Below are 17,156 nucleotides of genomic sequence, written 5' to 3' on the forward strand. Positions count from 1 at the left end.
ATTTCTCAATTTAAAGATTACTGTCACATCATCACAAGGCTACTAGGTAGGTAGGACAAGAGATAATATGCTAGAAAACAGACACTGAAAGATGAAGTGATTTATCCAAGGTTATAAAGCTAGTGAGCTACAGAATTATAACATGAACCTGCATTTTCAACTTCATCTTTTTTCAAGTGTACCCCATAATGGGTCCACTGTCACAAACAAAGATGACACCACGTATACAGTGTTAATGGAGAAGGCAATGGCACCCGACTCCAGTACTCTTGCCTGGAAAATCCCATGGATGGAGGAGCCTGGTAGGCGGCAGTCCATGGGGTCAATAAGAGGTGGACACGACTGAGTGACTTCACTTTCACTTTTCACTTTCATGCATTGGAGAAGGAAATGGCAACCCACTCCAGTGTTCCTGCCTGGAGAATCCCAGGGATGGGGGAGCCTGGTGGGCTGCCGTCTATGGGGTCGCACAGAGTCGGACACGACTGAGGCGACTTAGCAGCAGCAGCAGCAGCAGCATGCAGTGTTAAAGTTTAAAAAAAAATACAAATATAGAATTGTGAATTTTCAAAAAGGGAAAGGATGCTTCTAAAAAGAAGAATTTCAGTTAATAAACAGGGAAAAAAACAAGACAACTAGAAAGTCATCATTTTACAACCACAAATTCAACTACTTGACGAGGATCATGAAAGGATGCTAAAACCACTGAGTTATTGGGTAACCAGATATTCAAAGGGTCTTAATGTATCATTCCATAAATTACTTTTCAATGAGAAAAAGGAAAAGTTAACTTTAGAATGAGGAAACATGGACACTATTAATATCACTAAAATGATACAAGTTGACTTATATGGCTTTTGATGTCAGACAGTGGGAAGAGTAAAAAGTAAAAACCTGCCAGAAAAGACATTTTGGGACAGCTAGGGAGATTTGACTATAGATTAGATAATGATAATATTACATCAATGATTAATTTCTTGGAGAGGATAATGGGATAGTGACAATGTAGAAGAATGGCTTTGTTCTCAACAGATAAAAGCTGGAGTGTTTAGGGGTGACATGCCATGATGTCTGCCAACTTACTTTCAATGAGTTCATAGACAAAGAAAGAAAAAGCGTGCATGTATTGTATGTTGAGAGACAGAACTAGAGCAACTGTGCAAATGCTAATATTTGGTAACTATAAGCAAAGGGTATCTAGCTGTTCACTGCACCATCCTTTTACCTTCCCTATAGGTAGGACATTTTTCAAAATAAAAGACTGGCGCATGAAAAGAAGTAAGCTAAATTTCCCAACTCCCAAGGATTTAGGGAATCCTTTCAAATGTAGTTTTCTTGCCCATTTTATATTAAAAATTATTTTTAATATAAATTTATGACAAATTGAAGACACTTACAAAAATGGACCGAAATAGATAGAACTGTTCATTATTTTAGGCCAACAGCCTATATATGCCATGCATGCACAAAACAGTGTCCACTGTACTTGTTAGTAGTCATTATCTAATTCTAAACAGAAATGTGAATATATAAGGTAACCAAAAGATATCAAAATTAGTTAGAAATCACTTGGACCTTAATGTTTGCCCTTTAAGCACTTCTTCAAATGTTTTCTAAAAATTAACTTTTACTATAATAAATTCAATTCATTTCAAAAAAATACTTTAACATAGTACAGAAGTATGTATTTGAAAACCCTATTTCAAATTCTTGAATTGGATATTACTATTTGCTCTAAGCTAAAATGAGTACAAAACAATCCCCAAGCAATCTTACCTTAATAGGCATTCCAGTACAATGTAAACCAAAAGGAAACAGACAAGTCTTCCCTTTCAGTCTCTGGTACCCTACTGCAAACTACAGAGAGAAAATTAATTTTAAACTACAAATTTAAATGCTAGATGAATACAAAATTTTGACTTTTCACAATTAGTTTTGTTTTCCTCTTCCCGTCTTCCTTTAGAGCACCAGTTAGATGTTATAGTCATTTCAGAGTTATACGTTTTTCTATGTCTTCACCAACCTAAGAATTACTTTTGAACATATACACATACCTAGAACCCTGTGCACACACACATACAGCATGTGAAAACAGAAAACTTAAATTATTTAAAAATAAAAACCATGCTTAAAATTAAGGAACTCTAAGTTCCCTTAACAGGAAATAAATTCTATAGATGTCATTTTCTTCAAAATAGTATTCATTAAAGACCCTCCATTCCATTATATTAAACAAAAAGGAAGCTTTACCTCACATTTAGATAAAGAAAACGTGTGTCCCAAGTGAAGGCGCCCATTCATATATGGATATGGGAAGGTTACAAAGTACTTGTCCTTGCTGCAAAAGAATCATGTAAGAAAGTACAAAAAAAAAAAGTTAAATTCCTTTAACAATTAAGGGTGGGGCCAAGGGAACACTTTACTGTAAGTAACTTGCTTAAATTTTAGTTATTTAAAATATACCGAAAATTAAATTTATAAATCCAGAAATTAAAAGGTCTCTAAAATTGAAACATATTTTTGATTTAGGAAAAAATAAGATATTTATAGGTGGCTATTAAAGAAATAAATATCCTTGTAGCAAATAGGATTTAACAGAGTTTAACTTAAGCTAAAACACTGAGTAAAAAAGATATACAAAAAAAAATTAATAGAAAACCTTAATGTTTTACTGATTAAATGAGATATGCTTTCACTAAATATACATAAAGCAATTTGAAGTCCCTCAAGTAAAATAAAACATCCTCAAAATGCATATGTGGCAAATTCACTTAAAAAAGCACCTTTTAAAAGCTGCTTAATTATGTTTTATTCTTTTTTTTAATGAATCAAGTATATCAAACAGACATATGTAAGTTATAAAACACAATGAACACCTGTAAGCACACTATCCAACTTACAAATTCACTGAAGCTACCTGTGTGCTCCTCCCCATCCTCCCACCAGAAATAACCATTATCTTGAAATTTACTTTTGACATTCCTTTGTTTTTTAATAAGTTGCACATATGTCTATGCCCTTAAACATCATTTAGTTTCACTCACTTGTGAGCTTTATTTTAAATATGGTCTACTTCACAAAGATTCCTCAATTCACTTTTTTCACTCAATTTTATATTTCTAAATTTCTTCAGTGCATTTTCTTTCACTGAGCAAAAAAGTTTTCAAATTCATGTTAGATTATTTTAAATTACTTTAGAGTTGATCAAAATTCTAGAACCAAATAGAAGCTTCAAATTCTAGTTTAAATTATAACACCAGAGAAACTCTATGCTCCCTATGCAAGGGACCCAGGTTCCATTTCCAGTCAGGGAACCAGATCCCACAAGCCTCAATTAAGAGTTCATATGCAGCAACAAAGATCGAAGATCCCAAGTGCTGCAATAAGACCCAACACAGCCAAATAAATAAATAATTTTTTTTTAATTGGAAAAAATAAAGTATAACATCAGAAACTTTGTCTTAGAGCAAATCCTCCTCTCTTAGAAAAAGAATTCCATTAGAGTACAGCTTAACAGCAAAGACAGACTTTGGAATTAGAAAGTCCTGCTAAGAAGTCCAAGCCCTGTCAATTCCTAGCTATGCAACCTTAAGCCAGTTACTTAACCTCTCTGTCTTAGTATACTCATCAATAAAACAAGAATTAAAATATTGGTAAACTTAAAGCATTATTAAGCAGATTAAACAAGAATACACAGTTTAAAAAAAGTATATTTCCTACTGCCTTGGCATATTGAACAACAACTGTTCAATAATAACTACTATTATTTCTATTTGGAGAAGGCAATGGCACCCCACTCCAGTACTCTTGCCTGGAAAATCCCATGGATGGAGGAGCCTGGAAGGCTGAAGTCCATGGGGTCGCTAGGAGTCAGACACGACTGAGCGACTTCCCTTTCCTTTTTCACTTTCATGCATTGGAGAAGGAAATGGCAACCCACTCCAGTGTTCTTGCCTGGAGAATCCCAGGGACAGGGGAGCCTGGTGGGCTGCCGTCTATGGGGTCACAGAGTCGGACACGACTGAAGCGACTTAGCAGCATTATTTCTATTGTCCATGTAAATCCTCAATTCTAAGAAGCACATTTTGCTACATTCCAACATATCTGAAATTGCAACTCAACTTATAATTGATGTACATATTTACCATGGTACTGTGCAGCAGCAGTTACTTTTGGTTTTTTCCTCAATATCATTTAATTATGTTACTATCAATTCTTAACATCAAGGCAATATACATTTATAAAATAAGATTACAGAAACCCTTCAAAATTTATATTCTGTGCCTTTGGAGATAATTATCACTATAATATGAATCTCTGTAACAGAATGACATCCTTTTATCAGTCAACAAAGACAAAACTTAAAAACACTCTCCTTTGTCTAACTATGAGAAATAATAGTTTTTTAAAAAAACCTTTACATAGGAAAAAATCCTTTAAGAATTCCACAGGAAAGAGGATGCTAATTTGAAATAGGGAAAGTGGAAGTCACCTCCTTCAGCCTGTTTCAGACATTATAAATACAATCTGCTTTATTCCTGCCACACAGCCGTTTCTGAGCCAATGGTTATGGAAGTATAACATGGAGAACCTCACAAATGATTGCTCACCTGGTCTGTTTCTCTAAATTACATGCATTGACCTCAAACACCTTCTTGGCATCCCATTTTTGTTGGACTTCTTTCTCAATCTTCTTCAAGAAGTCCACTTTGGCTGTTCCTTTTCTTTCCTGTTAGACACAACAGATACAGAATAATCCACTCTATATTTCAGTAGACTTGTTTAAAAAAAAGCTAAAAAAGATCTGGGTTCACACAGAAGTGAGCCATTTACTGATAATCTTTCCATGGTTATCTTGAAATTTAAATGAGTTAAGATTAAAAATTAGGGTTATCATGACCTGATAGGGTTATCCACTTCAAATTCAAAGGGATGATTAAAGACTTACTTAAATACATTAAAAAGCTTTGAAATTCTTTTTAATTAGATACTACAATAAATAAAACACTGATTTCAAATATTCCTATTTAGTTAAAATAGGTGAATACCTGAAAAAAGCATAGGATAGAACAGTGCCTACTTGCTCAGCTACAATTATTGCCACCAAAGGAGGACGGTGAGGCCCAATGGATACAGGCTGCAGGAGGATTAGTCATCTACATGTTTTGTTTTGTTTTTTCCAAGAAAGTTGATGAAGAACTTCTCCCCAAAATGGTGAGCAGACTATTAATATGAAATTTAAATGAAACAAAAATTATACAATATTATTAATTAAAAGAAAATATGCTAGGCAAGTACTAAAAACTGGTTAATTAATTAATACTAATTAACTGAATGAGAAATGCTGGGCTGGAAGAAACACAAGGTGGAATCAAGATTGCCGGGAGAAATACCAATCACCTCAGATATGCAGATAACACCACCCTTATGGCAGAAAGTGAAGAGGAACTAAAAAGCTCTTGATGAAAGTGAATGAGGAGAGTGAAAAAGTTGGCTTAAAGCTCAACATTCAGAAGACGAAGATCATGGTATCTGGTCCCATCACTTCATGGGAAATAGATGGGGAAACAGTGGAAACAGTGTCAGACTTTATTTTTGGGGGCTCCAAAATCACTACAGATGGTGACTGCAGCCATGAAATTAAAAGACGCTTACTCCTTGGAAGGAAAGTTATGACCAACCTAGATAGCATATTCAAAAGCAGAGACATTACTTTGCCAACAAAGGTTCGTCTAGTCAAGGCTATGGTTTTTCCTGTGGTCATGTATGGATGTGAGAGTTGGACTGTGAATAAAGTTGAGCGCTGAAGAATTGATGCTTTTGAACTGTGGTGTTGGAGAAGACTCCTGAGAGTCCCTTGGACTGCAAGGAGATCCAACCAGTCCATTCTAAAGGAGATCAGTCCTGGGTGTTCTTTGGAAGAAATGATGCTAAAGCTGAAACTCCAGTACTTTAGCCACCTCATGAGAAGAGCTGACTCATTGGAAAAGACTGTGATGCTGGTAGGGATTGGGGGCAGGAGGAGAAGGGGACGACAGAGGATGAGATGGCTGGATGGCATCAATGACTCGATGATCTTGAGTCTGAGTGAACTCTGGGAGTTGGTAATGGACAGGGAGGCCTGACATGCAGCGATTCATGGGGTCGCAAAGAGTCGGACATGACTGATCAACTGAACTGAACTGAATTAACTGAAAGCTGATATAACTATATTGATATTAGGAAATATAGCCTTCAAACCAAAAATGATTACTAGACAGAGGATAAAAAGTGTGGCATATTAAGAAATACATTTGGTCTTTGTCCTGTGTTCCTGGCCAGAGCTCCTAAACCCTCGGAATTTCCTGAGTGATGGGTGTATCTTTTGCTATTCCTAACGAGTCGCTTTTGAACAACCTGAGTTTGTGCTAATGGGGTGACTGAGACCCTAAGATAGCCTTAGGATGGGGCTGATCATCAAAAAGATCAAGTAGTTAGAGGGTTAGAAATTCAGGCTACTGATCTTTAAGAAGGGGAAGCGGAAGATGGTGCTGAAGATTAAGATCTATAAAAACTCTTCAATGGGGAGACTCATCTCCCTGGATGGTGAACGTGTGGAGGAATTGGGAGAGTGGCCGCCTGAAGAGGACATTGAAGCTCTTTGAATTCTCTGTCCCCACCCACACCTTGCCCTCCAACTCTCTTCCATTTGGTTGTTTCTGAGTCATATCCATTATAATAAATCAGTAAATATTAAAAAAAAAAAAGAGAAACAAAATGGCAAGCATGCCTTCAGCATATTGGATCTTACCTGGCAACATTCCCATCATTCCTTATGCCACCCTTGGATGAAAATAAACAGAAAAAATACACATGATCACTCCAACTCTGAAAAAGAAGGGCTATCACTTCCCTCTCAGTTTGTGACTCGGTGAAAAAGAATTAGCTGCTAAAAGCAGGTGTGCTGAAGAACACAGCACTCATGCAACTGCCAAGTGTGAAAGCTGGATACCATACTTTTCGTTTTGAAAACTTAACATTAGTGTCTAGAATTTTATTTTCTTATACAAAATTACCTGAACCAAAATTAGATTTTAATCCCCTTCTTATATGCTAATGTTTCCAGATTCTGCATCATTTTTAAATGCGAAAATACCTGGGCTCTACATCTACAACCTACTAGGCAGGTAACCTTGCCAAGTCATGTCACGTCTCCCTCTGTACTTCCACCCAACAACTCAAAACATGCTTTCTACTCGAATCACAGATATGCTGCTATTTTTAGACAGCTATTTTTTTAAATAGTTACATAAATTTGAAGTAATGATGCAAACAGTACTTCTGTGCAACTTAAAAAAAAGTATTACTATTTCTTCAATAACTATCTTAAATATACCTTCTGCACTGTATGATAAAAATAAAAGTATTAAAATTAGGTAAGATTCAGTATAAATCTACCATAAATTTGTCAACTCTGTTTTACTATTTTCAACTTTATATTTTTTTTTTTCTTTTTTTTCATTTGGCTGTGCTTCACTGCCTATAGGATCTCAGTTCCCTGACCGGGGATGAAACCCCAGCCCTCAGCACTGAAAGCACAGAGTCCTAACCACTGGACCATCAGGGAATTTCCTCAGTTTTCTATATTTTAAATCAAAGGATGGTTTATTATTCCTTTTTATTTTTAAAGTAAGTTTAAGACAGGAGAGGACAAGCAACAGAAAAGATGAAATGTCAAATTACTAGGAGGAGGCACAGTGATGGATTAAAAGGACCTTGCCACAAAGGCAAAACGGAAGTAAGAAACAATTCCACACTTGAAACATCATGACGTAAGTTTCTCTAATAACCAAAGGAAAATAAAAATAAGTAAATTTTTTATTTCTATAAATCCTGACCAGATCATAACTGCCATGCATGGAAATTATATCAAAATACAAATATGATCAATGCAATTCCTTTTCAGAGGTTCTCTACTGCTCTGTGGAGAAAGTCCACGCTCTTAACCCTGGCACTTAAGGCCCTTCTTATCTCATCCTTGCCAGGCCCCTTCTTCTTCCCTCTCATCATCACTCCATGCCTATCAAGCCACCTGCACTTTTCCAAATGTGTCACGCTTCCTCCGTCCCCTCTGGGCCTTTGTTCAAGCTATTCTCTCCACCCTCATATCCCACCAATCTTTTTTGCCTAGCTAGCTCATCCTTCAGTTCTCAGCTAATCACCTACTTTGATTCCCCAAGAGTGGATCAAGTACTATTCTTAATATGTCCCTACCTATCAGTATTACCTCTATGATAGCACTCATCACACAGTATCAGTATCTATCATCCTCAGGACTGTAAGTTTATTCACAGTGGGGACTGTGTCTCATTTCTCATTATATCCTCAACATCTAAGCTTATATTTTGTTTGTTCAATCACCCATCAGGTCTGACTCTTTACAACCCTATGGACTACAGCACACCAGGTCTCCCTGTCCCTTACCATCTCCCGAAGTTTGCCCAAGTTCATGCCCATCCAGCCATCTCATCCTCTGATGCCCTCTTCTTCTGCCCTCAATCTTTCACAGCATCAGGGACTTTTCCAATGAGTCACCGTTTGTATCAGATGACCAAAATACTGAAGTTTCAGCTTCAGCATCAGTGCTTCCAATGAATATTCAGGACTGATTTCCTTTAGGATTGACTGGTTTGATCTCCCTGCTGTCCAAGGGGCTCTTAGGAGTCTTCTCCAGCACCATGGATCGAAGGCATCAATTCTTTGGTGTTCCAGCTTCTTCACAGTCCAGCTCTCACAACTGTGGGGGTTCCCATGTGGCTCAGATGGTAAAGAATCTGCCTGTAGGGCAGGACTCCGGGGTTCAATCCCTGGGTTGGAAAGATCCCCTGGAGAAGGGAATGGCAATCCACTCCAGTATTTTTGCCTGGAGAATTCCATGGACAGAAGAGTCTGGTGGGCTACAGTCCATGGGGTTGCAAAGAGTCGGACACGACTGAGTGACTAACACTTCACTTCACTTCTACAACTGTACATGACCACTGGGAAAACCACAGCCTTGACTGTATGGACCTTTGTCAGCAGAGTATGTCCCTGCTTTTCAACACACCGTCTAGGTATGGAGAAGGCAATGGCACCCACTTCAGTACTCTTGCCTGGACAACCCCATGGACGGAGGAGCCTGGTAGGCTGCAGTCCATGGGGTCGCTGAGGGTCGGACAGGACTGAGTGACTGACTTCCCTTTCACTTTTCACTTTCATGCACTGGAGAAGGAAATGGCAACCCACTCCAGTGTTCTTGCCTGGAGAATCCCAGGGACGGGGGAGCCTGGTGGGCTGCCGTCTATGGTGTCGCACAGAGTCGGACACAACTGAAGCAACTTAGCAGCAGGTTTGTTACAGCTTTCCTGCCAAGAAGCAAACGTCTTCTGATTTCATAGCTATAGTCACCATCCACAGTGACTTTAGAGCCCAAGAAGAAGAAATCTGTCACTACTTCCACCTTTTCCCCCTCTATTTGCCATGAAGTAATGAGCTTATAGCAGGCTCGCAAGTACCCATTGAAAATTTTAAGATTTAAAAAGAGAAGTGAGGAAAAAAAGAGAGAGAAAGAAGTGAAGAACTTCTCTGGTGGCCCAGTGGTTAAGATGCTGCACTCCCAATGTAGGCGGCCAGTGCTCCATCCCTGGTCAGGGAACTAGATCCCACATGCCAAAACAAAGATCCGGAACAACAAAATAAATAAAATGCAATAAAATAAAAGGAGAAGTGAGCAACACACTGCCACCTTTTGCATACTGTGGCCATAGAAAATAACAGAGACTAAGACCTGGGTTGCATATTTGAATCAAGATGCTAAACAATCTGAACTCCTTCCTAAGACTTTCCATAAAATTAAGTGTGTATGTATAACACAGTTGGAAATTTCCTTTTCCAAGAAAGAATAAGGGCCTCCATGGATTCACTGTTTTCTGAAGGACTTCTAAAAGACTTCATCTAGACCTCAGCTCCTTTGCCCGTCTTACTGCAAAATCCTCTTTTTAACAAGTAACCTATAAGTCTCTATTCCTACACATGCTGACCAATTTTCAATTCTAACATACAAGGACCACCATCTGAAAAAAAGCTATGGCAGAGATGGCAGTTTGCCTATGCGATATCCATTCCTTCCTGTTCTTCAGCAACAGAAGCCTAGTCTTATTTAGGGTAGTGCATCAGAGGCTTTCCTAGTGGCACAGATGGTAAAGAATCTGCCTGCAATTCAGGAGACCCAGGTTCAATCCCTGGGTTGGGATGATTCCCTGGAGAAGGAAATGGCAACCCACTCCAGTATTCTTGCCTGGAGAATCCCATGGACAGGGGAGCCTGGTGGGCTACAGTCCCATGGACAAAGGAGTCTGGTGGGCTACCATCTGTGGGATCACAAAGAGTCAGACACGACTGAGTGACTAACATCGGAGGCAGTTAAGCATATGGTTCCAGGAGAATTCAGATAGGAACTATGCTTCTGGGTTCTGCCAAAGCAGTTTTGAGCAAAAGAAAGTAAATCACTTCCACCCAGCCCTTAAAACAGCCTGTAAAACCCCTAACAGCCATTTAACCTATAGATGGAACAGGCACACGGCATAGGGTCCATAATGCTTCTAGGGGCTCATCAAAATATTTTAGTATCTTTTAAAATCAGGAGAAAAAATAAATTCTTGGATAGAGGAAAACTCTTTAATATGTAATATTCATATGTGTCTTTATACCAAAACAATTGTCAAATATAATTTCTAATTTTTTTTTTTTTTTTTTTTTTTTACAAAGGGTCAGATCAGATCAGTCGATCAGTCGTATCCGACCCGTTGCGACCCCATGAATCGCAGCATGCCAGGCCTCCCTGTCCATCACGAACTCCCAGAGTTCACTCAGACTCACATCCATCGAGTCAGTGATGCCATCCAGCCGTCTCATCCTCTGTCGTCCCCTTCTCCTCCTGCCCCCAATCCCTCCCAGGATCAGAGTCTTTTCCAATGAGTCAACTCTTCGCATGAGATGGCCAAAGTACTGGAGTTTCAGCTTGAACATCATTCCTTCCAAAGAAATCCCAGGGCTGATCTCCTTCAGAATGGACTGGTTGGATCTCCTTGCAGTCCAAGGGACTCTCAACAGTCTTCTCCAACACCACAGTTCAAAAGCATTAATTCTTCAGCACTCAGCCTTCTTCACAGTCCAACTCTCACATCCATACATGACCACAGGAAAAACCATAGCCTTGACTAGACGGACCTTTGTTGGCAAAGTAATGTCTCTGCTTTTGAATATGCTATCTAGGTTGGTCATAACTTTCCTTCCAAGGAGTAAGCGTCTTTTAATTTCATGGCTGCAGTCACCATCTGCAGTGATTTTGGAGCCCCCAAAAATAAAGTCTGACACTGTTTCCACTGTTGCCCCATCTATTTCCCATGAAGTGATGGGACCGGATGCCGTGATCTTCGTTTTCTGAATGTTGAGCTTTAAGCCAACTTTTTCACTCTCCACTTTCACCTTCATCAAAAGGCTTTTGAGTTCCTCTTCACTTTCTGCCATAAGGGTGGTGTCATCTGCATATCTGAGGTGATTGATATTTCTCCCGGCAATCTTGATTCCAGCTTGTGTTTCTTCCAGTCCAGCGTTTCTCATGATGTACTCTGCATATAAGTTAAATAAACAGGGTGACAATATACAGCCTTGACGTACTCCTTTTCCTATTTGGAACCAGTCTGTTGTTCCATGTCCAGTTCTAACTGTTGCTTCCTGACCTGCGTACAAATTTCTCAAGAGGCAAGTCAGGTGGTCTGGTATTCCCATCTCTTTCAGAATTTCCCCCAGTTTATTGTGATCCACATAGTCAAAGGCTTTGGCATAGTCAATAAAGCAGAAAGAGATGTTTTTCTGGAACTCTCTTGCTTTTTCCATGATCCAGCGGATGTTGGCAATTTGATCTCTGGTTCCTCTGACTTTTCTAAAACCAGCTTGAACATTAGGAAGTTCACGGTTCACATACTGCTGAAGCCTGGCTTGGAGAATTTTGAGCATTACTTTCCTAGCGTGTGAGATGAGTGCAATTGTGTGGTTGTTTGAGCATTCTTTGGCATTGCCTTTCTTTGGGATTGGAATGAAAACTGACCTTTTCCAGTCCTGTGGCCACTGCTGAGTTTTCCAAATTTGCTGGCATATTGAGTGCAGCACTTTCACAGCATCATCTTTCAGGATTTGGAATAGCTCAACTGGAATTCCATCACCTCTACTAGCTTTGTTCGTAGCGATGCTTTCTAAGGCCCACTTGACTTCACATTCCAGGATGTCTGGCTCTAGGTCAGTGATCACACCATCGTGATTATCTGGGTCGTGAAGATCTTTTTTGTACAGTTCTTCTGTGTATTCTTGCCATCTCTTCTTAATATCTTCTGCTTCTGTTAGGTGCATACCATTTCTGTCCTTTATTGAGCCCATCTTTGCATGAAATGTTCCTTTGGTAGCTCTGATTTTCTTGAAGAGATCTCTAGTCTTTCCCATTCTGTTGTTTTCCTCTATTTCTTTGCATTGATCGCTGAGGAAGGCTTTCTTATCTCTTCTTGCTATTCTTTGGAACTCTGCATTCAGATGTTTATATCCTTCCTTTTCTCCTTTGCTTTTCGCTTCTCTTCTTTTCACAGCTATTTGTAAGGCCTCCCCAGACAGCCATTTTGCTTTTTTGCATTTCTTTTCCATGAAGAGGTTCACAAAGGAAAAGTATCTAACACCTCATGAAGCCTAGTTGTACTTCCTATGCTAGGGTTATGGGTCATATGAAATCCCAGTATATCATTACTAAATTCCTCTCTCCTTAAATCAACTTGAGTTGGCTTCCACTGCATGCAACCGAATAATTCCTGACATTTACCCAACTGGGTTGTGAACTTCTGGCAGACAGCATCTTATAGAACTTTTATGCTCACCTCCGCACCACATACAATGCTAACAGACACAGAAGTCACATGACAAATATTTTTTGCCTAAAAATGACCATGTCACCCATTTTAAAGAAGGACATGAAAGCAACAGTCTTCACAAATTGCTTAGTACTGTTTCTTTTCACTGTACTGAGGATGCTAAATGCAGGAAAGCTCTTCTTTGAGGTCTCTGTTTTTCAGAAAACCTTGTTTCTCAAAACCTCCAAGGTCAATTGTAATGAAATCTGATATTGGCCCCATCACCAACTTGCTGTATTACTTTGAGCAAGTCACTTGATCAAGCTGAGTCTTAGTTTCTTTATTGGTTACTCAACTAAACAACCAGGAGTTTTTTGGTTTTGTTTGGGGTTTTTTTGGCCATGCTGCGCAGCCTGTGGGATTTTAGTTCCCTAACCAGGGATCGAACTCTTGTCCCCTGCACTGAAAGCACAGAGTCCTAAACATTGGACCATCAGGGAATTTCCAACAATTGGCTATTTAATGAGAGCAAAGTTCCTAAACTTCAGCTCTATTGACATTTGGGGCCAAATAATTCTGTTTTCAGGGACTGGCATGTGCACTACCAGATATTTAGGAACACCCTTAGCTTCTACTCACTAGCTGCCAGTAGCATAACTCTAACTGTCCTGTTCTAGTCTCCAGACCAACTGTTCTCTGCGGGACAAAGTCACCCCCAGTAAAGAACCACTTTACTTTGTCATATATGTATAATATACTTTATATAATAAACTTTGTCATATATGTATGCTGCTAAGTCGCTTCACTCGTGTCCAACTCTGTGAGACCCCATAGACGGCAGCTCACCAGGCTCCCCCGTCCCTGGGATTCTCCAGGAAAGAACACTGGAGTGGGTTGCCATTTCCTTCTCCAATGCATGAAAGTGAAAAGTGAAAGTGAAGTCACTCAGTCGTGTCCGATTCTTCGCAACCCCATGGATTGCAGCCCACCAGGCCCCTCCACCCATGGGATTTTCCAGGCAAGAGTACTGGAGTGGGGTGCCATTGCCTTCTCCATTCATATATGTATAGCATTGTACAATTTTTAAAATGTTTATGCACATTGGAAGGTCTGATGCTGAAGCTGAAACTCCAATACTTTGGCCACCTCATGTGAAGAGTTGACTCATTGGAAAAGACCCTGATGCTGGGAGGGATTGGGGGCAGGAGGAGAAGGGGACGACAGAGCATGAGATGGCTGGATGGCACCACCGACTCTATGGACATGAGTTTGGGTAAACTCCGGGAGTTGGAGAGGGACAGGGAGGCCTGGTGTGCTGAGATTCATGGGGTCGCAAAGAGTCAGACACGACTGAGCGACTGAACTGACCTGACCTGACCTGAACCCTAACTTCCTTGATTTTAACCACAACCCTAAGAGATGGGCAACAATCACCCTAAGGAGAAGGAAATGGCAACCCACTCCAGTGTTCTTGCTTGGAGAATCCCAGGGATGGGGGAGCTTGGTGGGCTACTGTCTATGGGGTCGCACAGAGTCGGACACGACTGAAGTGACTTAGCAGCAGTAGTGACTATATAACATCCAGCTGAAGACTAGCAGGGGGGTACTCTTTCTGCCCCCTTCTGATGCTTATGTCAGAAGCTTTCTCTGTCTCCTTTATACTTTAATAAAACTTTATTACACACACACACACACACACACACAAAACAATCACCCTAAGAAATGGGCAGATCAGGGATTACTATTTCAAAGATGATGAATCTGAAGCTCAGAGATCATCATGCCAGCAAATGGTCAGACTGGAGAAAAACTCTCATCTTCTCACTTTTATTTCCACTTTCTCTTAGTACTCTGGCCATATCCTAGCGCCACTGGTTATAGAACCTAAACAAGATCCTTAACCTCTTTAAGCCTCCATTTCTCTATCTATAAAATGAGGTTAATAGGTAATAATTATATCTACCTTCTACTATTACTGTGAGGATTAAAAGATATAATACACATGAAGGACTTAGTATAGTACCAGTGTGCGTGCACACTAAGTAGCTTCAGTGTGTCAGACTCTGTGTGACCCTATGGACTCTACAGCCTGCCAGGCTCCTCTGTCCATGGGATTATCCTGGCAAGAATACTGGAATGGGTTTCTGTGCCCTCCTCCAGAGGATCTTTGGAACCCAGGGATCGAACCCACGTCTCTCTACATCTACCTGCATTGGCAGATGGGTTCTTCACCACTAGTGCAAATTAGGAAGCCCAGCATAGTACCAGAGTGGAGAGTGAATTCGCTCAGTCATGTCCGACTATTGGCAGCCCCATGGACTGTAGCGTACCATGCTCCTCCATCCATGGGAGTTTCCAGGCAAGAGTACTAGAGTGGGTTGCCATTTCCTTCTCCAGAGGATCTTCCTGACCCAGGGATCGAACCCGGGTCTCCCACTTTGTAGGCAGACACTTTACCGTCTGAGCCGCCAGGGAAGTCCTAGCATAGTACCAGACCTATGGTAAATGCCCAATAATGCCAACCATTATCACAGAGAGACAACTGGACATCATGTACTTCTTGCTGCATGTCAAAATGGCATTGTCGTTATCTCTTAAGAGAATTTTTCATTATATTTTTAAAAACTTACTAAAATATATATGGATGAAATCATACACTGCCTTAAATTTGCTTAAAATGAATCTTAAGACAGGGAAGTGGAGGTTCTGGGGAAGATAAAACAGAAACAAGACTGGCCCTAAACTGTCAATTACTAAAGTTGGGTGATGGGTACATGGAAATACATAATACTATTATTATCTCTACTTTGTTCACTATTTAAATTTTCCAAATGAAAAGTTTAAAAATAATTTTAAGTTGACTATTATCTTTATTACATCACATCCCCATGTAACTAATAGGGATTAAAACTTTCAAAAGTTCTATAAAATAAATACTTCTATGATATGAAGAAAATTATATTGCTTACTCTTCACACATTCAATTATAAAGTAAAAACTAATTTTACATTCATGCTACTCCATGTTTATTATCTTATACACTCTACTATTATAAGGGTTCTATCAGAGTTAGAAAACTTTCATTATAGGAGTGAGCTTGCAAAAGAAATTTCCCCATTAGTTTACAACTGTGATAGTACAATGATTAAGAGAATGAGCTCCAGAATGGGACCAAATGAATTAAAATTCTACTTCTTAGTAGATCTGATCTCACTTCCTCTATTCTATACAGGAACATCACTTCTCTCTTCTATATCCATTTTCCCTTTCTATAGGACAATTTCCATAAGCATACAAGCACAATATAATTTCTCCTGTCCTTAAAAAAAAGAAAACCTCTTTTAACCTTCATCTATTACCCCATTTTTTTGGTCTCTACAAAATTCTTCAGAAGAGATCTATACTCATCATCTCCACTCCATTTCTTTTCATTCTTTGCAAAAAAGATTTTCATTTATTATTGGAATACAGTCAATTAACAATGTTGTAACAGTTTCAACTGTAGAGCAAAGGGACTCATACATATACATCTATCTATTCACATTTCATGCAAAGATGGGCTAGATAAAGGACAGAAATGGTATGCACCTAACAGAAGCAGAAGATATTAAGAAGAGATGGCAAGAATACACAGAAGAACTGTACAAAAAAGATCTTCACGACCCAGATAATCACGATGGTGTGATCACTGACCTAGAGCCAGACATCCTGGAATGTGAAGTCAAGTGGGCCTTAGAAAGCATCGCTACGAACAAAGCTAGTGGAGGTAATAGAATTCCAGTTGAGCTATTCCAAATCCTGAAAGATGATGCTGTGAAAGTGCTGCACTCAATATGCCAGCAAATTTGGAAAACTCAGCAGTGGCCACAGGACTGGAAAAGGTCAGTTTTCATTCCAATCCCAAAGAAAGGCAATGCCAAAGAATGCTCAAACTACCACACAATTGCACTCATCTCACACGCTAGGAAAGTAATGCTCAAAATTCTCCAACCCAGGCTTCAGCAATATGTGAACTGTGAACTCCCTGATGTTCAAGCTGGTTTTAGAAAAGGCAAAGGAACCAGAGATCAAATTGCCAACATCCGCTGGATCATGGAAAAAGCAAGAGAGTTCCAGAAAAACATCTATTTCTGCTTTATTGACTATGCCAAAGCCTTTGACTATGTGGATCACAATAAACTGGGGGAAATTCTGAAAGAGATGGGAATACCAGACCACCTGACTTGCCTCTTGAGAAATTTGTAT

General features: G+C 39.5%; 1 protein-coding gene across 2 annotated transcripts in view; it reads right to left on the reverse strand.

The window, feature by feature from the left end:
• The window catches only part of LARS1 (leucyl-tRNA synthetase 1), a 68,887-nt gene that overhangs the window by 49,522 nt on the left and 2,209 nt on the right, over positions 1–17,156 (reverse strand). For both annotated transcript variants that reach the window (XM_055557117.1, XM_055557125.1), the window contains exons 2-4: positions 4,611–4,729; positions 2,251–2,338; positions 1,777–1,857 (exon numbers count right to left, since the gene is read on the reverse strand). In XM_055557117.1, coding sequence (XP_055413092.1) covers positions 1,777–1,857; positions 2,251–2,338; positions 4,611–4,729 — 288 coding nt within the window. The remainder of the gene's footprint in view (positions 1–1,776; positions 1,858–2,250; positions 2,339–4,610; positions 4,730–17,156) is intronic.

Source organism: Bubalus kerabau, chromosome 1, assembly GCF_029407905.1.
Source record: "Bubalus kerabau isolate K-KA32 ecotype Philippines breed swamp buffalo chromosome 1, PCC_UOA_SB_1v2, whole genome shotgun sequence".
NCBI lineage: Eukaryota > Metazoa > Chordata > Mammalia > Artiodactyla > Bovidae > Bubalus > Bubalus kerabau.